The 25,570-nt window shown below is 44.5% G+C and overlaps 1 protein-coding gene across 1 annotated transcript in view; it reads right to left on the bottom strand.

The window, feature by feature from the left end:
• Positions 1–11,094: 11,094 nt before the first annotated feature.
• The window catches only part of ncam2 (neural cell adhesion molecule 2), a gene marked incomplete at both ends in the record, with an annotated part of 251,101 nt that continues 236,625 nt past the window's right edge, over positions 11,095–25,570 (bottom strand). Inside the window, 2 exons of the mRNA XM_080520194.1 lie at positions 11,095–11,209; positions 17,209–17,416. Coding sequence (XP_080376320.1) covers positions 11,095–11,209; positions 17,209–17,416 — 323 coding nt within the window. The remainder of the gene's footprint in view (positions 11,210–17,208; positions 17,417–25,570) is intronic.

Genomic DNA, 25,570 nt, shown 5'->3' with positions numbered 1-25,570 from the left:
GGAAGCCCTCCCCCACCCCTCCCCCACCCCCACCCCTTGATCGTCTTATGCATATTCATCAGCCACGATTCCCACCAGAAGGTTATTATCCATAAATGTCAGTCTGTAATTAATTAATCCTGTCTGCGCGTTGCTCTCCCCGCCTCGTTAATGAGCCACGGCGAGCTGATTGTACTCATATTCACGTGTCCAAATATACAGCTCTATCCGGGATCCGGAGTATTTCACGTCGTTCGCGGCGGGAATCGCTTGCGAGGTGCCGACGGACAGGCGGGATCCGGCGCTCGGACGGAGCAGGGATCCCGTGCGCGGCGGTAATGAAGCCGAGGCGCCGAGTCGCCGAGTCAAAAAGTGGCAAAGTTTACTCACAGCCCCGACGAGAATCACCTTCGCGCGCGCTAACGCCAAGTCCAAGGAGACAATTATGCCGGGTAATTTTGTGCTGTTTAGCAAATTGATTTTTTAAAGCTACCCCAGAGGCACGACCATTAACTGTTGGTTTGAGTTTTAATAAAAATCCAATATGAATTTGCACAAAAGCCGAGAGGAGTAACTGCGCCGCATTAGGCTAATAGAGAAGAATACCGCGGCTCGCCAACCGATTGCAAAGAGTTTGACATTTACCCCAATGCGCACTCAATTACTGGGTGGGAATTTCATCCTTTGGGCTCGGCTCAGTGATGCATGGCGCTTCCCGGGAATGCCAATAATCCACGCTCCACGTACGTGTGTGTGTGTGTGTGTGTGTGTGTGTGTGTGTGTGTGTGTGTGTGTGTGTGTGTGTGTGTGTGTGTGTGTGTGTGTGTGTGTGTGTGTGTGTGTGTGTGTGTGTTTAGCGGGACGACTTGGCGCTCCTGACAGATAGCATCATAATTGGAAACTCGCGTGTCGAATCCAACGCCAGAGTGCTCTTGACGCGCTCCTCGGCGGGCATTGTTGAAAACAGAGCCTCAAGCCTTCTTGTGGCGTTGAACCAGCGACATGGCGGTGTCAAGAATCACTTTAAAAAAAAAAAAGAAAAGAAAAGAAATGCTGTTTACGAAAAATTAATAAATAAATAAAACACAGTCACCAAATCAAAGTCCTCTCTGATGAGGGCGAGGGGTAAGATTAATGGGTCAGGATGAGCACAACGGGTTAACCGGAGGTAACGGGTTAAGGTTAGGGTCCGGGTTAAGATTAGGATTAATGGATTAACAGGCTAGATTTAATACATTAATGGGCTAATGGGTTAACGGGTTAGGATTGGGATTTCCGAGTTGGGTTTAATGAGTTAACGGGTTAGGATTTACAGGTTAAGGTTGGGATTAAAGTGAATGGATTAGGATTAATGGGTTGGTATTAATGGGTAGGGATTAAAGTTCACGGATTAAGATTAATGGGATAGTGTTAATGGGTTGGGATTAAAGTTAACGGATTTGGATTAATGGGTTAGGATTATAATGCCAAGATTAGGGTTAATGGGTTAGGATTAGGATTCATGAGTTAGGATTATAATTACCAGATTAGGGTTAATGGGTTAGGATTATAATTACCAGATTAGGGTTAATGGGATAGGATTAATGAATTAGGATTCATGGGTTAGGATTACAGTTAACAGATTAGTATTAATGGGTTAGTGTTAATCAGTTAACAGGTTTGGGTGAACAGGTCATCAGGTCAACGTCACGGTGCGTGCTCAAGGTTTAAGATTAGGATTAAGATTAAAGCCAAGTGTTCCTCACTCCTCGTTTCATTCCCTCCATCCAGCCGCCACATCTCTGCACAATTTCTCGCCCAAAGCCAAAGAAACACCTTCAACGCTGAATAAATGGAGTCCGCGGCCGGAGCGGCGACTCGTCTGACTCCCGAGAGAAGCGCTCATCTTCGCCTTCGCCGCCGCCGCCGAGATAAGCCGCCACCGCTTCCGTGTCGAGACACCGGCTCCTCTTACTTCAATAGTCAAAAAAAAAAAATACCCCGTCTTTTCTTCGGCTTATTCCAACTCCCTAAATCCCCGCCGGTGAGGAACCCTCCGCCTTTTCAAAAAGACGCGCTATCGCTCCAGCGCCGCTCGTGTTTGGGACGAACGACGGACGCGAGTGTTCAAAAGCTCTCGAGCGTCTGAACGGCGCCTTGGAAGACGGACACTCTTCCTGACGGAACGGTCGTCCCCTTTGGGAATTAAAAAAAATAAAAACCCCAGAAAAGCCAGCGCTTGGCTCAACGTGCCATAACATGGCTGCTCTTGCATTCACATCTGTCAAACTCAATATAACCTTATTAACCGGCGCCGAGACGAGCGAGGGAGGCGATAAATTCTTAACGTCTTCGGGAACTCGCCGATTTATGCGTCATAAATTCAAGATGAGGTCAGACTGAATTTTTTTTTTTTTTTTTTTTTAAATTGGCTTTTGTGCTTTAGTCAGGACATAAATTGCAGCGGAATCTAAAAAGGACCCACAAAAAAAGCTACATCTATCTATGTCTGGAATTCTGTTATTAAAAGCAACTAAACATCAAAGCGATAAAACGAGCCCGGTGTCGTCTTTCTCTTTGTCCCAACAAGCTCCGGAGGGAATCTGAGACTCAATCCCGATGACAAATGAGGAGCTTTATGGCCGCGAGCACCGCCGCCGCACCGTTCAAGGACACGGCGCTCTGGATTTTTCCAAGGGAGCGCCGCCAAATTACTCCGGGTGGCAACTCTCTCAAACCGTCGCTTCGGGCGCCTGCAAACGATTTTAATAATCGGCTCGCCGCACTGTACGACAACAATCCCAGAAACCTGGAGGAGGACGTGGAAGTGAACATCTCCATGTAAACTGAGGGAAACGCAACTTCTTTGAAAATGCTCCATCTTCATTGAAACTGAGGGAAACGCAACTTTTTTCAAAACGCTCCATCTCCATGTATACTGAGGGAAACGCAACTTTTTTAAAAAAACGCTCCATCTCCATGTAAACTGAGGGAAACGCAACTTCTTTGAAAATGCTCCATCTTCATTGAAACTGAGGGAAACGCAACTTTTTTCAAAATGCTCCATCTCCGTGTAAACTGAGGGAAACGCAACTTTTTTTGAAAACGCTCCATCTCCATGTAAACTGAGGGAAATGCAACTTTTTTGAACACGCACCATCTTCATTGAAACTGAGGGAAACGCAACTTTTTTGAAAACGCTCCATCTCCATTGAAATTGAGGGAAACGCAACTTTTTTGAAAACGCTCCATCTCCATTGAAATTGAGGGAAACGCAACTTTTTTCAAAATGCTCCATCTCCGTGTAAACTGAGGCAAATGCAACTTTTTGGAAAACGCTTCATCTTCATGTAAACTGAGGGAAATGCAACTTTTTTGAAAACACACCATCTCCATGTAAACTGAGGGAAACGCAACTTTTTTTGAAAACGCTCCATCTCCGTTGAAATTGAGGGAAACGCAACTTTTTTCAAAATGCTCCATCTCTCGTGTAAACTGAGGGAAACGCAACTTTTTTTGAAAACGCTCCATCTCCGTGTAAATAAGGAAAGCCAAGTCTCCGTGGAAACGGGGGGAAAAAAGCAACTGAATGAGTGACTCAGTGGAAATTTTTTGCCAATGCAACTTGTTGAAAACGTCACGGCACCGTTTCTGCGGAAATGGGGTACATCACAAGTTTTTTTTTGTTTTTTTTAAAGGCTGCATCTCCATGGAAACTTTTTGAAAACGCACGTGGTTCCATTACAAAAACAAAAGAACGGCACCTCCTTGTGGCCTGGCCTGCTCACTACATTGTCTTCAGCGTTTCTGTCATTTCAGTCAAAATGGACGCCACTTTTCTGAAACGAAACGCAAAACATCGATGCGTTTCTCGCTTTTAAATCTCACGGAACACTGAGAATTCAAAAAAGGGGGAGTAGTTCAAACTTTTTTTTAACGCCGGCCTTGAAATTGGACACGGAAGTGACTTGAATAAGAACGAAGGCGTCCAGATGTTCTTTTCTACCTCGGCTGGTCGGTGTCCGGCGCCACTTCCTGTCTCGGCGTCCGAGCGTCCGCCGGGAGCGCCTGCAACAGAGCGGATTAAGTTAGTCGGACGATTCGACCTGCCAGAATCGGGAAAAGTTTCCTCCCCCGGCCCACGTCTGGACTTCTGGCGAGGCAGAGAACTTCCGCAATGGAAGAGGAGTCCTTCCCGGCGGTTTGGATTAAGGCGCCGCGGGAGCTTCTGCACACGGGCAGATTAAGGGAGGAGTTTTACCCCGGGGGGCTTGATGCTCGCCGTCTTTTCATGTGGACTCCACATTTCAGTCCAGTCGACTGAGACTCCAACGTATACCAACGTTTGTTTTGACTTTTAATTCTATTGGCAGTCTAAAGTCCAGGCTACAAAAAGGTAAAACAGCTGCAGCTTTCAGGAAAAAGGAAAAATAGAAAAAGAAAAATAGAGTGAAAAGATGAAAAGGGGAAAAAATTAAATCAATGAAAGAAAGGAAGAAAATAAGAGATAAAAATGACTTTTGTTTTTCTAATTTTCAGTGTGATTCTGTAAGAAAATATAGAAGCTGTACTTTTATTGTGAAAGGTTGTATAAAAATATTGTGGGGAAAAAAAAACAAAAAAAAGAAAGAAAAGTGCGAGTGAAGCCAAAACCTATCAATTGTGCCTTTAAACACTGACCGAGCCCAAAAGTCAAAATAAAAACCTCAAACACCTTCAAAATAAAAGGCCTTATTCATTAGAAGCTTCAGAATGGTTATCAAGTGGTCTGCGAGGCTGGGATTTGGTTGGCTTTCAAAATAAATGCCCCAATCTCCTTCAAAATAAAAGTCCTTATTTGTCAAAACCTTCAGAATGGTTCAGTGGTTAGTGAAGTCGGGGCTTAGCTGGCTTTCAAAATAAAAGCGCACAATGCCTTCAAAAAACAAAGTCCTTTTAATATTAAAACCTTCACATTTGTTATCGAGTGGTTAACAAGGCTGGGGATTGGCTGGCTTTCAAAATAAAAGTCCACAACCCCTTCAAAATAAAAGCCCTTGCTTATTCAAACCTTCAAAATATATACTTGATCGATATTTAAATTGGCCAGAGGCCATGATTGGGCCTGACAGAGTGCGAGGTCCCGCCAAAGGCTGCTTTCAGTTTTAAATGAGTTTTTTCCTTGTCGTTTTAATTTGGCGGACTCCGTGAACCTCCCGGATCCAACGGCTTCAAACAAATCTTATCCACGGGCTTCAAACGAAGCGTTTGCCGCTCGGCTCTGATTGTTTTAATTCCCCCTCCCCCCTTTGAGCCGAGCGTCTCAGTCCCTCTGCTTTCTTTATCATTAAAGTTCTTTTTCAAGGGAGTCCAGATCGAGATGGAAGGAGTAATGGACGTTTCGGGGGACGACCTTGACGGGAATAGCGCCGCGTCCTCCGCCAAGAAGAAAGTCACACGGAGAGAAGAGGAATTAGAAGCTATTAACGTTGACTTTTATCTCCACACTTCAAGCAGAAGCCATTACAATGAGGAATGCAGTAAAAAAATGTCCCGGCGCTATCGGTACCTCGGTATCTTTTACCCCGTAACAAAGCTCTGGAAGCAAAACCACACGGTAACTCACGTTAAACAAACTTTTACTTCCATTATCTTCTAGACTCAATTACAATCCATTTCACTACTGTTGAATTATGGGCACTATTCGACCATTTCAATTAATATTCAGACTTTTAATTGTGTTTCTTGCCATTTATAGTCATTTAACTTCAAAAACAAAAACTCCTGCTTTGTATTTACATTTGTTCAGCAGTGTACTTGTATATATATTTAATATTTTCTCTGAATAATGTGCTAAAATGCAGCTATTTGGTATAGTTTATAATTAATTTGAGCACTTTCAATTAGCAATGCCACTAAGTAAGGGTTAGAAAATGTATTTTGACATTTTTTTATGATATATTCTAAAGTAAGAGTTTATAAATATTTAAATTTGCTTTATTTTGTTGAAATGATTACACTTATTCATCTAGTTTGTTTATTTCATTCAGATTAAATACAATATATAATAACTGTATTGTATTGGCATAAAATAAATATTTTAATTAGTGTTAAATAAAAATTTTATGGCTTTAATGGGGGGAAAAAGAGCCTTTTTGTTCAAATGGAAATAAGCCACGCCCCCTCGACTTTTAAACCACGCCCCCTCAGTCGCCTTGGACACAAGTTATGGAGGAAAGAGCTCAAAATTTAAGAATCTTTCTGATAAAAATATAACGTACGTCGCTTAGATGTAAATCCCCTCCCCCATCTGGCCTCACCTGCGGCTTCGTTCTTCGTCCAGCTCGGAGAATTTTGTGATATTTTGTTTGTTTGTTGGGCGGCGGATGCAGAAGTGGAAACTGTGGCTGCTTCACAGTCAGCTGCAACAAGCAGGTCCAGGTGCAGCCAATCAGGTTGATTGACAGACGCGCCGGCCAATCACAGAGCAGAAGAGCTGACAGGTGGAGGAAATGGTTTTGGTTTTCAAGTGATAAATAACAAAAACTTTCATTGTGTTTTAAGAGTCTGTTTACGTGACAATGCTGGTACGAGTCACTGGCAATTAAGTTTTTGAAAACGGGTCCCAAGGTGGAATTTTTTTCAAGATGCTCCGACTGCACCTCTGTGGAAATGGGGCAAAAAAAGCAACTTGTGAAAAGCACTCAAAACACAACGTTTTGAAAACGTTCCGACACCGTCCGTGTGGAAAACAGCAAAACATTTGCACATTTTTTTAAATGCTTAAAAAAAATGCAACTTTTTGAGTACGTTCTGCCTACGTCTCGGCGGAAAATCTCATCCCGGCAGAGAAAATTGCAAAAAAAAAAAAAAAAAGGCCCAAAACGCTGACCCCATTTCCATGGAAATTGGTGGTGGTGGGGGGGGGGGGGTAAAATGCACTTTTTGAAAATGCTTCCAAAAATGTGACTTTTTCCAGTGAGCTCCCACTCTGTCTCAGTGGAAATGGACAAAAACAGAACTTTATGAAAATGCTCCATCTCAATGGAAAGTCACAACTTTTAAAAAAAATGCTCGGAAATTTTTTTTGGTAAAAAATAAAAAAAACAACAACAAAATGCTCCGTTTCGATGGAAGCAAGTAAAAACACAACTTCTTGATAAAAAATCGAACTCGGTGAACAGAGCAAAATACAACTTTTCGTAAAATGTGCTCCGTCTTTCATCGTTTTCAACGTTTCTGCCGCTTCTACGGAAACTGTCATCATTTTTAAAAAGTGTAAACTTTTCAAAAGAAGTGAACTCAACTTACCTGAGTGTTTTTTTTGTTTGTTTTGTTGTTGTTGTTGCCGTATTTAGAACTTTTTGGCCAGAGAAGTGTAAACAATCCATGAACGACACCCCACTGCGGTCTACCAGGACATGTTTTTATTTACAGCGGCAAATGGGCGGAGTCACAAGTGTTCCACGGGTATACGTACAGAGACATTGATAGTTCCCACCTCCTGGGGGGGGGGGGGGGGGACGGACACATACTGTACACTGAGAGGTCAAACATACCTGTTTTTACTCCTCCGCCGCCTCCCGACAGAAGAAGGGATGATGGAGGAGACAGTCAGGTAAGGGGGGGGGGGTGTGGGGGGGCTCATATCCAAATACAAAAGAACATGTACAAATAGCCTCCAGGCACTGTGCTCCCATATTTACAGTGAACGAAACAAGCAGGGGAACCAAACATTTAAAAAAAAGAAAAGAAGATGGAATGGAGGTGGTGGTGGGGGGGGGCGAGGAGGGGGGGGGGGGCAACCTGCACCGTCAACGACTCTACATAACCGGAGTGCAAAAACTCACAGCGAGCGCCTCCGCCAGCCCTCACGTTACGGTCGTCGTGGAGACGGGACTTGTGACTCTGGGCCCCGTCGGCACGGCAACGATTTCAAGTGAAGCGTTTTAATTTTAAAAAAACATTTTTTTTAGCTAACACGACGGCGGTGCGTGGAGTTCATGAAATCGCGATGCCGAGAAGATGGCTCGCAAGGTGGAAGTTTTTGAAAATGCTCCATCTACGTGAAAAGGGGACAACATTTTTTTGGGAGGAATTATTCCGTTTCCGCGGAAGCAAGGGGGGGGGGTTAAAAAAAGCAATTTTTTAACCCCCCCGATTCAAAAAGCTCCGATTCTGTTCTCGTGGAAATGGGGGAAATCGCAAGTTTTCAAAAACGATCAGACTGTGTTTGTAGAAAAACACATTTTTGAAACTTCTGTCACTTAGGAAATGGGGGACAATGCAACTTTTGGAAAATGCTCAGCGTCTATGGAAATTTAATAATACTCCACTTCTTTCTCCATGGAAACGGGAGAAACACACAACTTTTTGAAAATGCTCTAACTCTGTGGAAATGCACATTTTGAAAATGCTGGTTTTCCATGGAAATGTGGGAAACACTCACCTTTTTGAATGTTATGATTCCATTTCTGTGAAATGGGGAGAAAGTGCAACACAAAATTCTGATGACGCTTGGTCTCCATGGGAACGTCGCAAAAGAATGCAACTTTTTGAATACGCTCCATTTCCATGGAAACACGCAACCTTTTGAAAAGGCTCCATCTGTGGGGAAATGGGGCAACAAAAAAAAAAAAAACGCACATTTTTGAAAATGCTCAGATTCCGTATGTGTGGAAATGGAGGATAATGGAACTTTTCAAAAACTGTGGAAATGGGTGAAAAACGTAACTTTTTGAAAAGTGCTGCCAAACATTGCGATGTAAACGCAACTCTTTGCGCTTTCACTTGAAAGGTTGTCGTGGAAACGGGGCCTTGATCTAAAAATAAATAACAGCAAAATAAATAACCAAAAAAAAAAGTTGAACTGGTCGACGGACACATTGTGAAAAATCTAAACTGCGACATTGCACATTGATTTTACAATATACATTCAACAAACAAGAATGTAACCTGATTCATGTATGCGTGCACACACACACACACACACACACACACACACACACACACACACACACACACACACACACACACACACACACACACACACACACACACACACACACACACACACACACACACACACACACACACACACACACACACACACACGCGCGCACTCGATGCATCACGTCTTTAAAATCTCTTGCAGCTCATCTTCATCACTTCATCACATGACATCTAGTTGTACTAGGTAGTTAAACACCTGTCCAGTGTCCTAAGACTACATTTCCCAGAATTCACAGCGTCACATTTTACTATTATTATTTTTTTTTTTAGCTCGTCTGGATGAAAAAAACATCATTTGTTTGTTTACATTTCTGCTGCTCTGAACCACAAGAGGGAGGAGCCGGAAACCTTCAAATTGCCCGAGTGCTCATGAGCAAATGAAAAATTATAATAACACCGTCACTCAACTTTGGACTGAAAACACAACGGAAGAAAAAGAGGTTTAAAAAAACAACAAAAAAATGATCTCAAAGAAAAACTTTTTTTTGGGGGGAAAAAGAAAAAGACACATCCTTTAGGGTATATTTACATAAAAGCTTTGTAAAATACTCTTTAGTTTTTTTTTTTCTCATCCTATGTACAACACGTGACGACATCAGAGATCGGACTTTGAAACAGAAGCTCATTGAAATAAAAGATCTGAGGATGAACTAAACCAAAACAAAACACGTACAGTAGATTATCGTTGCTCGTTGCTTTTACACGGCAACAACTTCAAGTGAAAACTGAAAAGTTCCGCAGTGTTTTTGGGGTCTGTGTGCCCGAGTCAGTGAAAACATGCGTTTTGTGGAAACAACTTTTTTAAATGCCTATTTAATTTGTGAACGCGAAACTCCATATCCCTGGAAACGGGCGAAAATGCAACTTTTCAAAAACGGTCCGACTCCCTGGATATGTCAGAAAGCGCAATTTGAGAAAACTATTCCTATTCCATGTCCTTGGAAACGCAACTTTTCCAGAATGCTCAGACTCGGTGAAAATGAGGACAAATGCAACTTTTTGAAAGATGCTCCGACTCAGTTTTTCGTTTAAATGCTGGACAACAGACATGTTTGCAAATTGCTCAACTCCAGCTCCTACGAAATGGGGGAAACGCAATTTTACGAAAAGGTCCCGCCTCCGTCTCAATGGAAATGCCACTAAATAAAACTTTTTGAAAATGCTCTGACTGCATTTGCATATAATTTTCGGAAGATGTCATTTTTTTGAGACCGCTTGTCGCGTCTAAGGAAACTGGTGAAAAAGCAAACTTTTTGCAAATGCTTGACTTAGTTTCGCGGACAGAAGGAACCGGGGAGAACGCAACTTTTTGAAAATGCTCTGTTCTGCGTAAATTTCAGCCTGACTGCCATTTAACGGACATCCTTTTTAAAACACTACTGTGTAAAAGCAAAACTTTCCTGAAACATTTTCACTTGAAACGTCGCGGCGTAAACGGGCTGCTAGCCCGCGGCGTACTGGACATCGCAGACACTTTTGAAATCTGACGAACAAAACGTACACACATCGTTAAGAGCGTCAGCAATAAGAAAAGGCTTTGCCGACAATGACATCAATACTGGATAGAGTACGACACATTCCTTATTTTTGTCTTTTATCTTTTTTTTTTTTTCCGTTGCCGTAGCCCGCTAGCTTGCGTTAGCCTCGCATTAAAATAAAAGATGGAACCTCGGGTCCGGCTCCGTCGTTTTCCTGCGGCGAGGCGTCGGCGTCCCGGAGCGTCGGAGGCGAGAGCTCCAAGGCCGCGGAGAGGACGGGGGAGAAGAAGAACAAAACAAAAACAAAAACGCAGAGACGAGACTGAAGACATCGTTTTAGAACCATGAAAAACTCACAAGATAGAGAAATGACAGAAAAAAAAAGAACGTACAATCATCGATCAACAAAAACCGTCCACTGATGCTTAAATCATTCAAGGTGTCTGAAAAAGATTGACCCTCTCTTCCTGTTTCCACTCTAGTTGTATTTACACATGCCTTCCACCGGGGGCATCGTTATAAACATATGCTATTTTTACTCCACTATTTTCCAGTGTTGTAGTTTCTCTGGGTTTTGGTCTCGTGAATCCGAATGTTTGTTTTTTTGTATTTTTTTTCTTCCCGTTGTGGCGGCGGCGGCGGTTGACCGGCGCGCTCCACTTCCTGTTTACGCCTTGCTGTCGTCGGGCTTTGTGTGGAGGCTGTTGTCGCTGTGCACTTTGATCTCAATGGTGTCCGGCTTCAAAGACTCTTTTCCATTTTCCTCCTTCAGCGGTAGTTTCCTGCAGACGGAGACACAAAGAAGACGAAGAGAAGAAGAAGAAGAAGAACCCTCGTCAGAAGAGTGTGGTGCTGTTTGGTAAGCCCCGCCCCCAAACCAAAATCGCTTTCGACAAGCGACCGCCGAGATTCAGGAAAACTTTCTCAGCTCCATAGAGTGCGACGGCTTCTGTTTTCATGATAACTGGGGAAACACGCAACTTTTTGAAAACGCTCCGTCCCCGTCGAAATGAGGCAAAAAAAACCCAACTTTTAAAAACGTTCCGACTCCATCGACACGGCAATTTTTTGAAATACTTGGTCTTCATGAAAATGTGACCAAAAAAAAATACTTTTTGAAATCGCTCAGATTCCGTGGAAGTGGAGGAAACACACCTTCTAAACTTTCTAAAATTGCACCAGTTCCACACCTTTTGGAAAAAGCCCTGACTCCATGGACATGCACATTTTATAAAATGCATGGTCTGCATGGGAACAGGTTAAACATGCAACTTTTTAAAAACATTCCGACTCCGTGGAAACGCACATTTTGGAAAACGCGCAGCCTCCATTGAATCATGGAAAACACTCTGGAAATGAGGGAAACACGAAACTTTTGGAAAACGTTCCAACTCGGTATCCCTGGAAACGCTGGTAAGAACAACTTTTTGAAAACACTCTGACTTTTTTGCAAATTCTTTGTGTCATTAGAAACTAGGGAAAACTGAAGTTTTTGAAAACTTCCCAACTCTGTGTAAATGTAATTAAAATGCAACTTGGTGAATACATCCGATTCTCTGTCCATGGAAATGGGGTAAAGCAACGTTTTGACAATGCCACTTTTCAAAAATGCTCCGAGTCCATTTCCATGGAAACAAGGGAGAACGCAACTTTTCGAAAACACCGGGTCTCCGTCTCACAGATGTGTCCTTGTTGCGGCATCATTTCTACTTTTACAGCTGCCATGGAAACATACTTGTGTGAGTTAGCAACAGTAACTAAGGGGCGGGGCTTAGCCATTAACTAGCACAAGATCAAGAGACTTTCTTTTATTTCCCCTGTAAATGACTGCAGGCATAACGGTTTAGTTCTTTCCTTTAAAGCCCGGCAGTAATCACCTCTTAGACCTTTTGGAGCATGAATGAGTTGCTGCCATTGGGATTAATAAAGCTGAATTTTATCGGAGGGGAAAAAAAGCAACTGGGAGATTTCGCGAAACGACCTCGACACGGCCAGACAACGGCTGAGAGGAAAGAAAATGACTGGCATTGTGGAATTGTCTGCATCTGTTCACCAGGAATGGATGATGCAATGTTTATGGCCAAAAAAAGACGCTGTTGACGTTTTGATTCTAAATAAACGTGTCAATATTTAAACTCGAGAAAAAAAACAATAACATGTCGAGTGTTTCAGGACCGTTCAGCGCAGACTGATCGACATTTCAACATTTTCAAGTTGCGTTCAGGGTGTTTGTTGAAACGCCACTGAAAATGCGACTTTTTGAAAACGGCTCCTAATTTGGGGGAAAACACTGTGACTCCATCTCTGGAAATGCAAATTAAAAAAAAAATTTTAATAAAAAAAAAAAAAAAGTCAGACTCCATTTCTATGTAAACGTTGGAAAATGCAACTTTTTGAAAATGCTCAGCCTCTGTGGAACCGGAAGAAAATGCATCGTTTTGAAAACACTCCAACTCTGTTTCCATACAAAAGTAGGGTTTTTGAAAGATTTCCACAGAATGGGAAGATTTTCCAAAAGTTGCATTTTCCCGCTATATACTTGGAGTTGCAGCGTTTTTGTGATGTTGCATCTTCCCATTTATAGAGAGCTGGAAACCGAGTCGGGACATTTTCACAAAGTTGCATTTTCCCCCATTTACATGGTGATGGAGCGTTTTTGTCAAGTAACACCCCCCCCCCCCCCCCCCCGCAGTTTCTACAGAGATAAGAGACTGGACATTTTCAAAAAGTCGCGTTTACCCTGTTTCCTCAAAGACGGACTTGGAACATTTTCAAAAAGACTGCGTTTCCAGTGACTCTGAGCACCATTGTCATGTTAAACTAACCTCTGAGTAAAACAATTGAAATCGATAACGAACTTTCGGCTCGTGTTGTGTGATTTTCTCTATTGGTGTCGCGCGTTCACGCCATTGCACCGCTCCGCGTTCCTTCCTTCCGTCTCCTCTTAATCATTCCCGTCACACGTTGCCTCGGCAACATAAACCATCCGACCAGTGACACTTCCCGACTCCCGACTCCTCTCCGAGCGATAAAACTCAATAATTAGCATTTTCAAGGCTTGGTGTGCACTGGCTGAGAACAGTGTGCGACAAGACGGATAAATGTGAGATCAGATGCGTTCCGGCGACTCATCAACTATTCCAGGAGGGGAAGTGTTTGGGTGTAATATTTCAACTTTAGGAGGAGACGCAGATTTTACGTGACGAGTTTCCAGACGGGACATAAATATGCAGATTCGGGGTGAAATAGTTGAGCTGCCAAAATGTGAAAACACGAAACTTTCGTTAAGTTTTGGGCGCCGGCTTACAGGAGGACGGCGCTCAACTTTTTGAAAATGCTCGGTCTCCGTGAAGACGGGAGAAAATGCAACATTTCGGAAAGCGCTCCGATCCTGTCTCCATGGAAACGGGGGTAAAAAAAATGAATTTTAAACCAATATTCCACTGTTTCACACCAACTTGTTTCCTGCCATGCTAACGCGTCATTTTCAAAAATATGATGGCCGTGTAATTGTGAAAGTTTTCTGAAATGAAAACGCATGAAATGAAGATGTTTCGCTCGCTCAGTTTGTTCATCCCACAAATGCATGCAGCACTTGAATAAGATAGCTTTAGCTTGTCGTATCGCTGGTTAGCGAGCATCGAAACTCTTTAGCACGTAGCGTGTAGCATCACTGATTTCCGAGCCCTAGCATGTAGCATTTAGCATGTAACATCGTTGGTGTGTGAGCCGTGTACTTTAGCATTTAGCAAGTAGCGTCGCTGGTGTGTGAGCTATGAAAGCCCCGAGACTCTTTAGCATGTAGCATTCAGCATGCTGCATTGCTGGTTTGTGACAATAAACTATCATTAAAATAAATCATGTACTGTAATAAACGGATAACTGACTGCGCGAGCTGCAATCCGTCACTTTTAATGATCATATTACTGTACAAACACGTGAAGATGACATTTCACAAATGATCAAATGAATGCAGAAACAAGCAGCTTTGTACCATTGAGGCTCGGCGCGCTAATTACTAGCATGCTAATTAAAAGCGAGAAAGAAACATAATGCAGGATAAATGCATTATGTGATGAGTGTAAATTGCACAACAAACAGACACTTGTTTTCCACGGACACGGTTCATTGATGTTACAGTGTATTAAGGGGGCCGTTCATCAAAGCTCCGCGCGACAATTAATATTGTTAAAAAGTTGTTTTTCATTTTTATTACATAATGAAAACAGAGCTAAGTGCCAGCTGGAGACTGAGTCAGAACATTCTGAAAATGTTACGTTTTCTTCCATTTACACAGAGATGGAGTCGGACCGTTTTCCAAAAGTTGCGTATTACCCTGTTTACGCGGAGATGGAGTATTTTAAAAAAGCTGCATTTCACCCATTTAAACGTTGACATTTTTTGTTTATGTTGCATTTTCTCCCAATTTCCACGGAGAAACAAGCAGAGTTTGTAAAAAGTTGCATTTCACGTGTTTATATGGAGGTGAAGCCTTTTCAAAAAGTTGCTTTTTGTCCCAATTCTACGGAGACGAGGTTGTAGCATTTTGACAAAACCCGGCTTTTTCCGCCGGTTCCAAAAAACAGTAGCAACATTTTGAAAACGCCACGGTTATGAAGTCAGAACATTTTGAAAAAAGTTGAGCTTTCTCCGTTTCCTCCAAGACGGAGGAACTTTTTGAAAAAATGTGCTTTTCTTTCCCTGTTCCCACCTCTGATGGACGTCACTTCCTGTTTGACGTGGATCCTTCAGATTGTGATCAAATGTGGTATTATAGCTCAAATCCACGTCAAACAGGAAGTGAACTCCGTCAGCGTGCAGTCATTTTCAGAAAGCGCAGCTCCACTGGCAGAAATCCCGACGACGGCTCAAGGAATTCAATCACTCCTCAAACGTCTGACAGTGTCGTCGCTGTATATTCTTGCCAGATAACGGCGCCTCGGCTCTAATCAAGCATTCTGCCTCGCGGCTCTGGAGTCGTCATGGAGACGACGCCGAGAAGTCGGAGCTGTCGCTAAGCCTTGAACTCCAGAGTAAACGGCGAGGCGGCTCTCGCTGATGTCGGCGATAAACCGACCTGTCACTGTGTAAACACGGTATTAGCGCTAGCGCTATACGGCGCTAAAACCAGCTAGCGTTGCGCCGTCAACAGCGATCGGCGTCACCGGGAGGCGACTGAAAGCGACAGACGGAAGCGCGGGTCTATTCCTAGATCCAGCAACTCCCTTTTGAGAGCAATGGGGGGAAAACGCAACTTTTTGAAAATCCTCCATCTCTGTGGAAACGGGGGGGAAATTACAACTTCTTGAAAACTTAATGGCTCCATCTCCGTGAAAATGGTAAAATTGCGAGATTTTGAAAATCCTACATCTCTGGAAATGGGGGGAAAAAGCAACTTTTTGAAAATCCCTACATATCCGTGGAAATAATAGGGGGGTTGGGGGGTGCAACTTTATGAAATCGCTTTGTGGCAATGGACCAATGACATTTTTGTAAATGCACCATCGCCATGGAAATGGGCTAAAATGCAACTTCTTGAAAACGCTGAGGAAAACCACACTTTTTAAAAATGCTCCATCTTTGTGGAAATGGGGGCAAAGTGTAACATTTTTAAAAATTCTCCATAGATATGGGACAATGCAACTTTTTGAAAATGATCCATCTCTATGGAAACAGAGGGGAAAAAAATGCAACTTTTGAAGACGCTCTGGAAATGGGGGGAGGGGGGACGCAACTTTCTGAAAATGCTACGACTCCATCTCGGTGGAAGTGGGTAAAATCTGGAGAATTGTACTCCGCTGTTTAGTCAATATTCTGCCCGATTGTTTTTCACATTCTTGTCACCACTTCTTGGTTAAAAAGCTTTCATGTATTCATGAATTGAATAAGATGGCACGCCTGCAGTTGTATTTAACTTAAGGACACCGAGTTGCAAAAAGCCGCACACAGATGACCTTTGCTTGTCGGAACCAATTTGTCTCAAGTTAACGCCGAGTCCAGAATCTCAGCGTACCAATGCGGCTGCTAAAGGTCTGATGAATGCCATTGAGAAGCGGCAGGAGCAACGCTGGGCATCACGGGGGGGGGGGGGTTGTAAAAAGCTTGTGTGCTACATTTTTAAGCACGCCGTCTCGGCGGGCGCGACGCCTCCAAGCGCCGTGAGCTTTGTGACTCAGCAAAGGCTCCCCTCTTCTCGCCGTCCTCCTCCCCCTCGCTGCATCGCAGACGGCCGGCGGTTTCCTCGCTAGAATGGCTCCGCCGAGGCCAACGAATCAGGCTCCGTGGGCGCAACCCCGCCAGACCTCGGCTCGGGCCGCAGCGGCCGCGCTTCAAATCTGAAAATCGATTGAGCCGCTGGGCAGAGAAGGGCCTCCCCACGTGGAGCCGCGACGCTTTTGGCCGATCGTCGGCAGGGTGGGCCGTTGCCGGCGTCTGTCCACGCGGAGAGAGACCGGCCCGCATGCAGACGGGAAGCACAAGGTGTGACTCACGGGACACAAGACACCATGCATGGCGGACGTACGGAGTCATGCGAATGCGACACTCCAACGGTGGACTTACTGCACGGTGGATGGAAGGCACTGACGTTAGTGAATAAGACAGAATCAGAGACATACTGTGGTTGAAAGCGTGGTTGGGCGGCTGTTGTAGGTGAACCTACAGTGAACGGTAAAAAGAAACGTGCCCTTTTCTCAAACGGTCACTCTTGGCGCAAGATCGGCTTGCTGATGCTTGTACCCGGCAAATCTGAGGCGCCTCGGCGAGGAACGGCGGTACTCACAGGTAAGCGGCCTTGCCCTCCTCCATCTCCTTGCCCTTGCCACTGGTGGCGGTCTTCTTGCTGCACAGCGTGCGCGTGATGCACATGAGGAGGCCGCAGTGGCGCAGGAAGAAGCAGCTGACGTCCACCAGCACCACCAGCAGCAGCAGCGCTCCCAGGCCCAGGCCCACCACCGCCCCCAGGCCCAGGCCGCTGAACAGGGATTCTGCTGAGGCAGTGGAAGACACACACAGACACACACAGACACGAGACAAGGACAGGACACTGTTAGGAAGTTTGGTTTTGAAAAGGACGCAAAACAGAGCTAGAGAGCACCGTTCTACCGGGCACCCGTGGAGCCGATGCCGGAAGAAAGCTCCTTCGCCAGCCACTCGTTCGGTTCTCACTCGCTGCTCATGAGGCCCTCGCTACGTCTTCACGAGTCTTTAATGAGGTCTTCACTAGCCCCTCACTCGTCCCTCGCTAGTCCTTCACTAGCCCCTCGCTAGATGGTCCCTAGCCCTTTGCTAGCCCCCCCTAGTCCTTCACTAGCCCCTCACTAATCCCTTGCGAGATGGTCACTAGCCTTTTGCTAGCCCCCCCTAGTCCTTCACTAGCCCCTCACTCGTCCCTCGCTAGTCCTTCACTAGCCCCTCGCTAGATGGTCACTCACCCTTTGCTAGCCCCCCCTAGTCCTTCACTAGCCCCTCACGAATCCCTCGCGAGATGGTCACTAGCCCTTTGCTAGCCCCCCCTAGTCCTTCACTAGCCCCTCACTAATCTCTCGCGAGATGGTCACTAGCCCTTTGCTAGCCCCCCTTAGTCCTTCACTAGCCCTCACTAATCCCTCGCGAGATGGTCACTAGCCCTTTGCTAGCCCCCCTAGTCCTTCACTAGCCCCTCACTAATCCCTCGCGAGATGGTCACTAGCAAATGTAGCTAAAAAAACAAGGAAAACCGTGATCGTTTAGGATCCCCCCCCCCCCCCCCCCCCCGCCCACGCCCACGCCCCCCGGGGTCGAGAAAACCCAACATCCACTGTCGGATCACGTTGACAGCTGGAGGTCACACCCTGCCAGGGGGAATCAGGGATGGAAGACTCAGCAGGCGAACTTTTCGACTTGGGGTCGCTCTCGAAACAGAGACATGGGGTATTAATAGGAAGGTCTGAGCGAGTGAAAGTCTGGCACTTTTAGAAACACACGAGACGTCTGGCGAGGAAATAGTCAGTTCGGAATCAGGCCTGGGTTTGCGTCAAAAAACATGAAAGCTATCTTATATAATAAGAATAAAGAAACCATGTGAGAAATATAAAGTGCGTAGATTACAAGAGCGTCCGTTTACAAGCCACTGAAAACTTTTTGAAAACGGAGTTTCTCTGTGGAAACAGGGGGAAAAATGCTACCGTTTGAAAATACTGTGATTCTGTGGAAACCAGAAAAAATCCCATGCAACTTTTTGAAAATGCAACAACTCAGTCTCTGTGACAATGGAGGAAAACGCAAAAAGTGAAAATGGCTTACAAGGTGGAATTTTTTGACAAAACTTCATGGAAACTGGGTAAAATGCAACTTTTTGAGAAATTCTCCAACTCGGTGGAAAGACAGGAAAACAAAACATTTCCAAAATGCTGTGTCTGTGTGAAGACAAGAGAAAGCGCACCTTTTCAAAAGGTCTTTAAATCGCTCAATGGAAATCTGGGAAAATGCACTTTTTGAAAAGGCTGAGTCTGGACGGAAACAGGGAAAAAACACAACTTCTACAAAACGGTATGACTTCATGGAAAAGGGGGAAAAACGCAACCTTCTGAAAACAGATCTCCTCTCCATAAAAACAGGGAACAAATCACATATTTTCGCAAAATTTGTGAGTGAAAATCATTTTCAAACTATTGCCGGAAACCAAAATGCAAAAAAAAAAAAAAAAGACACATTGTCCATTTCAAGTGAATATCGTCAAAATACTCACAATATCGGATTGCATTAAAAAAGTAGCGAATCATTTCATGAACTTCATCGATTATGTACGACATCTTAAGAGGTCGTTCATGAAGAACACCAGTACATTTTAGGAAAAAGCACTTTCAGAAAGTTAGAAGAGATTAAAAGTAATAGGTCAAAATCTGCGCGGGCGTTTCCACGGACTCGTTTACAAAATAAATAAAAACGCCCCTTGAAGCGCTACTTTACTAAAATATAAGTAAGCGCATTAAACGTTGGGTTAGGTTGGCTAATCCGACAAGTTTAAAGTGAAACGATGACTTTCGGAGGGGGTTTCGTCTTTGAGGACGGCGTTGTAGTAAACACTCCAATTAAAGCCCCGAGTCGGCACTTCAAGCCCGCAGTTCCGTTTCAAATCCGCCGTGCTGGAGTGCATTCTGGGAAAACTCCGGTGGAAAGTCACGGCCCAGATGACTGTGCCACTTTTGTTCTCGACTGGCAGCGAGTCAAAGCACAAAGACACACTGACGGGAGGAAGCTAATTAAAACACTGTTCTCTTCTGGGTTTTTTTGTTTTTTTTACCCGGGATTTGAAAGCTACTCGATCAATATCCCCTCAACTGCCACGGGCTACACTTTTTGTGTTTCACCTTTTCATTTCGCAAAGTTTTCCCCGAGTCAATTTTGGCTGCCGAAGCCACAGATTCAGACGCGATTAATGACACTTTCCCAGCTCCCCTGAAGCGTCCGCGTATTCCCACGGTAAATAAACAAACAAACAAACAAAAAAGAGGCACTATTCCCATTTTTTTAAGACAAAATTTGTGATTAGAACAAAAAATTTAGACTCATTTTTGGTTAATGTAGAGATTTGCAACCACCCGATATTCAGAAAGTATCGCCCCATATCTAGATTTTACAAATGTTACACCTTCGTTTGCTTGGGTTTTCGTTCACGCCGTGCAGTTCCAGCAGCCTCTCGTTTGAGGGCACTGTTGTGCAAGAAAAGAAGAAACACGGCTCACTCATTGATCCACACCAAAAGCTGAAGCCCCGCCCCTTTAGCCCGTGGTGGCTAACAGCTAATTAGCTCGTGGATAACGAGTAGCCACAACTGCGATTTTTCGTCTTCAGTACTTCTACCACTGCTGTGGAAACCGAGGAACACGCAACTTTTTGAAAACGCTCCCGACTCATTCTCTGTGGAAACGGGAAAATATGCAACTTTTTGAAAACGCTCCAACTCCATCTCTGTGTAAACGTGGTAAAACGCAACATTTTGAACGTGTTCTGTCGCCATGCAAATGGGGGAAAGCGCACGTTTTGAGAAAACGCTCCAACTGTCTAACCGGAGTAGAATGCAACGTTTTGAAAAAGCTTCAACTCTGAGGGAATCGCAACTCGTTGAAACTGCTTCAACTCCATCTCACGTTTACGTTGCCAGGTAAATGTGTTCTCCGCTCTTAAAGTCAACGCACATTTCGAAGTAATTGAGTATGTACAGCACCTAAAAGCACCTTTCTGGTGGGACAGCGGAGCATTAAGCGGATGTTTTGTCACAATCGGCTGAAAGCAGAAATTCTTCTCCTCGCAATCCGTTCGCCAGGCTTTCAAATCCAAGGTTTCTCTGCCGGCTGCCCTGGCGCTTTTACGACGCCGGCGTTTAACGCTTGTAAAAGAGACACAATTGTAGGTATGTGACAGGAAAGCTCTTCGCTATTTCCGTGATTCACTTTTATTTCATCGCCACTATCCTGCGAGTCACAAACTAGAGTGAGAGAGAACAAGTGGAAAACAAGTGATTTATGTGGAGAAAAAGACGAATGGTACATCAGAAATATATGGATGGATGGAAGATTGATTGAAAAGTTTATGTAAGGCACAAAACAAAATTATATATATATATATATATATAAGATATAAGATATACACATACATGAATGTAGATAATTTTAATAATAATTATAATCATAATAATTTAATAATAATATTGAACAAGAATATTTACAATGTACATTTTATGTACAATTTAAATTTCATCAATTACATTTTGATGGATGGATGATTTTGACCCGTGGTTCCACGGTTCTCATTCGTTATTAACCCTTTCATCGACTCCTTCCCGTCACTTGTTGATATATATCGGCCCATTAGCGGCATCATTCAGCGGCGATAGATCCGATGTCGCGCGCGGCGGCCGAAGCCATTCATACACGTCCTTGGCGATGCAAACCCATTTGGGGCCGCCGCGCTGATCGACTGGCTGCCGCTCGAATCCGCGGCTCCGCTAATGACGGCCAACCGGGCGGTCATTGATCGCGGAGGGAGCGAATACAATCGTCCGTCGACGGGGAAGCAGAGATTTGCCGCGAAGTGCTCACTTGGCGAAGTGGAAAAAGTTTGTCTGAGGACGCACTCAAGAAATAATCAAAGTGTGCCGGGCTTGAAGGCCGTATTCTTCTATCCATTTCCATACGGCGAGGAACCCTGATGCAGGTGGAGTGCACTCGGGGGGGCAAAAAAGAAACTAAAGACGCAGAATTGCTCTTAACATAGAAGAATGTGGCGTCCTCAACAATCAACCTCCAAAGACTTCAAAGAAATTCGGTCCACTTTTGCGTAATTGTCTCCGTCTGGGGTTACGGCTTATTTAAGGAGGGATTGAAGAGCCTTCACTTTGATCTTGGAAGTTAGAAATCGGCTTCCGAGCACGATGGCGATTCACGTATTCCAGCGCAAAGCTGTACAACCTTGAGTGTTCAGGCAAATCAAATCACGCAGAAAGCCTCGCTATGACTGATTGTTAAAAGCGCGGGTTTTGTTCTCTGACTATTTGAGGCGGGTCCTCCTGCAGCACCGCAGCGCAACGGAACCCCATATTAAATTCATGTAAGTTTGCATTATTTATCGTCTGTATCTCACCTTGTCCTTCAAGCCCTGCAATATTCCAACCGTACACTGGAAGCTGACGCTCAGGGTGGCGATAGAAATGGGAAAGGAGCTAAATTAACTGTGGTTGATGGTTGAAGAATGGGATATTATATACATTATATACATAAGATGATACAGAAAGTCAATTATGTTCCTCAAACCCAGATGCCTTGATTGAATGCAATATTTTAGGAATGGTGTAGTGGAGATGGTCCCCAGTTAACCATTGTGTAACTATAACCCTACATCAAACCAAACCCCAGTAGGGGTATGGTAGAAGTATTAGTGGATGAGGGTTATAGGAGTAGCATTAGGTTAGTAGGGCAAGGGTTGTAGGTTTAGCGTTATGATTATGGTAGTAGGGTTAGGGGAGTAGGGATTAGATTGTAAGGTTTGGGTACCGTAGTAGGGTTAGGGGAGTAGGGATTACATTGTAAGGTTTGGGTAGTAGAGTTAAGAAACGAAAAGTTAGGGTTGTTGGGTCAGGTTAGAAGGGTCATAGCGTTCAGTTTGAAGAGTTAGGGTAGGGTTATTACGGTATTAGAGCTTGGGCTGCCGGACCAGAGTGCTGTTTTCGTAGCAACCTGCAGATAAAGGTGCAATCAGGTGACGTTTCACCGAGCAACGACAACTCTAACTGAGATCCCATCACCATTTCCAAATGAATCCAGACAAATCTGTTTGAACAAGTTTCTCACAATTTCCCCGACAATATCAGAGACAAATAAATTCATTTCAAGTTTACTTGCTCAGATTCTCCAAATGCCTGGATGATGTCAAAGGAATCACAATGACGGGTAATAGATTGTTTTTTACACATTTACTGGTTTAAAGTGGTGTTTACGGACAAATCTCTGCAGACCTCCTTCAGTTGTTTGGTCTGCGCTTTAATCCGGGAGCATTTGTAGTTCCATCTCCGCTGCAGCCCGTCTGATCTGCCGACACTCGGCGCACAAAGCAATCCGTTTCCATTTGGAGTAAAAACGAGTCTCAAAGAGTGAGCCGGCACTTTGGAGACTGTTAATTTGAACGATGCTCTTTTTTAATCGCACAATTTCTCCGGAGCACCAACTCGTGAAGTGTCTGAACGCGGCGCACTTCCCGGAAGGCTCGTTAATGCAGCGGTAGCTATTGGAGAAAATATCTTATTTACTCAGCCTCGGCAAGCGTCGACTCTGAATGACGAGAACACAAACGCAACGGAAAAATAAAAGAGACAAAGCTAAAGAACATTTTCTATTGACCTTCTCCAACTTGTATCAGGACTGGGTTTTAATAGAAAAAGAATAGCTTATGATTACAGCTTGAAATTAAATTAACAAGAAATGAGAACTGAAATCCATTATTGAGGAGGCTGGTAGTTGCTATAGAGACTCTGCTAATGCGAGGCTGTTGTACTCTAATTAGATGACTCAGTGATCCGCACAATGTTTTCTCATGATAAAAGCTCCGTCAATGAGTTCCAACTTTTGTATCAAATACAAACACGAGCAATTTAAATTCAGCATGAAACAAATGGACACGACGGAATTCCCACTGTGGTTAAAGACCAAGACAACAGCAATTGTTTAGGGGTCTGAGACCAAGTTTAGACCAGGACCAGAGCATTCTAAGACCAACAAAACACCAAGACTTTAAGAAGCAGAGATTCAGTCAAGACCAGAGCATCCTAGACCTTATCGACCAAGACTTTAAAGGGCCCATTCCACATCAGGCCTAAGAGCAGAGCAACCCAAGGCCAAGACTTTAAGTAGCCAAGACTGAGTCGAGACTAAGATCATAGCATTCCAAGACCGAGTCGACCAAGACTTCAAGGGGCCAGGACTGAGTCTAGACCAGGGGTCGGCAACCTTTAATGCTCAAAGAGCCATTTGGTCCCATTTCCCACTGAACACAACACCCAGAGAGCCGCACATCTTTTATTTTGACAGTCCCACAGGCAGACCATGCCAGGACGACACACAAAACCTTCTTCACTGCTGGTTGACGACTTACAACTAATAAACTAAACTACATGAACTAATCAACACAACACAATTATTGCCCACACTACAAACCTAACATAAGCCCCAATAATTACATTTAAAACACGACAAACAGAAACTCCCACAATGCATTGCAGCTCTCAGCTCCTTTATCGCTACACATTATTAAAATGGAAGATAAATGTGGGAGATGTGGATTGTTGGAACCATGAGTGTGATGGTGTGTCTTTAATGTCCTGTAGTTGTTGTGGAATTCACTAGAATGTTCCGTCACTCTCAACAAGTCTGTAATGAACCTCCTGGAACTGTCGGCGCTCCGCAGCGCGGCAGTTTTACTGTGAAAGGTACAGGAAGCTCCCAGCTTCAGACACCAGTTGAGCCGCTGTCATGACCTGCAGCCGCAACTCTACGTTCTTCATCCATTATTGTTGTAATGACGTCACATCGCTGCGTCGTTCAGGACCCTACATTTTACCACTCTTTGTAGCGGGACTGCGCTCTGGGTGGCCTTGCCTCCTTACGTCCCTCCGGGATGAACTGCAGTGGGACCGAGGCTCAAGGAGCCACAGTGGAGGGACCAAAGAGCCGCATGAGGCTCCGGAGCCGCGGGTTGCCGACCCCTGGTCGAGACCAAGACCATAGCAAGACTTCAAGGTACCGAGTCAAAACTAAGACCAGCGCATCCCAAGACCAGAGGCTCTAAGGGGGCCAAGGCTGGTTCAAGACCAAGACTAGAGACAAGACTAGTACTAAGACCATGAAAAGACCAAAAATGTGGAAAGGTCGTCTCGAGATCGGTCTGGAGTCGGTCCAGATATAATGTCTCTGGTCATCTATGTAATTGTATCACTACCCCACAAAATCAGAGAAACGAGTCATTCAGGCTTGAATTTGAACACAACTTCATGCCATCACTCGTTTCCTCTCGCAGGATCCCTGCAATTCGAAAACTCGTTAAAGTTCCACTTCTGCATTGAAACTCATTCTCAAACTCCGCCCCCCCCCCCCCCCCCCCCCCACCCCCCTCCCTACACTCTGCACCACGCAAATCAGGCAAAGAATCACCCGTGAAGACGTCAACAAAGCTGCGAAGTCCCCTCAACTGGAAGGAAGACAAAATGTTGTAATTGGGGTGAGACGGAGAGGCGGCGCCGATATTTAGGCGGCGATAAGGACGCTTTCGTTTTGGAAAAGGAAAAGCGGTAAATTGAAAAGGGAACTGAGGGCGGTGTTGCAATCAATGGGCGTTTTTCTTAAAGGATCCTGCGAGCAGAATGGAAGAAAGAAGAAGACGGGGTGCGGGGGTGGATGGGGGTGGGGGTGGGGGTGTGGGTGTGTTCAATACATTGCAAATGCATAATACATAAAGAGAGAATTGAAGAGAGAAATTGCTTGGTGGGAGATTGAAGGCACCTATATGGCCTGAACATATTTTCTTTTGTCGGGAGGGAAAATAAAAAAAAAAAGTGGCTGCCAGCTTGTTTATATGAGACACTTCCCATCTCATATCGTTGATCGAGTTAGCTT

The sequence above is a fragment of the Blennius ocellaris genome (assembly GCF_963422515.1).
Source record: "Blennius ocellaris genome assembly, chromosome: 24".
Taxonomy (NCBI): domain Eukaryota; kingdom Metazoa; phylum Chordata; class Actinopteri; order Blenniiformes; family Blenniidae; genus Blennius; species Blennius ocellaris.
This window is presented reverse-complemented; position numbering and strand designations above follow the sequence as displayed.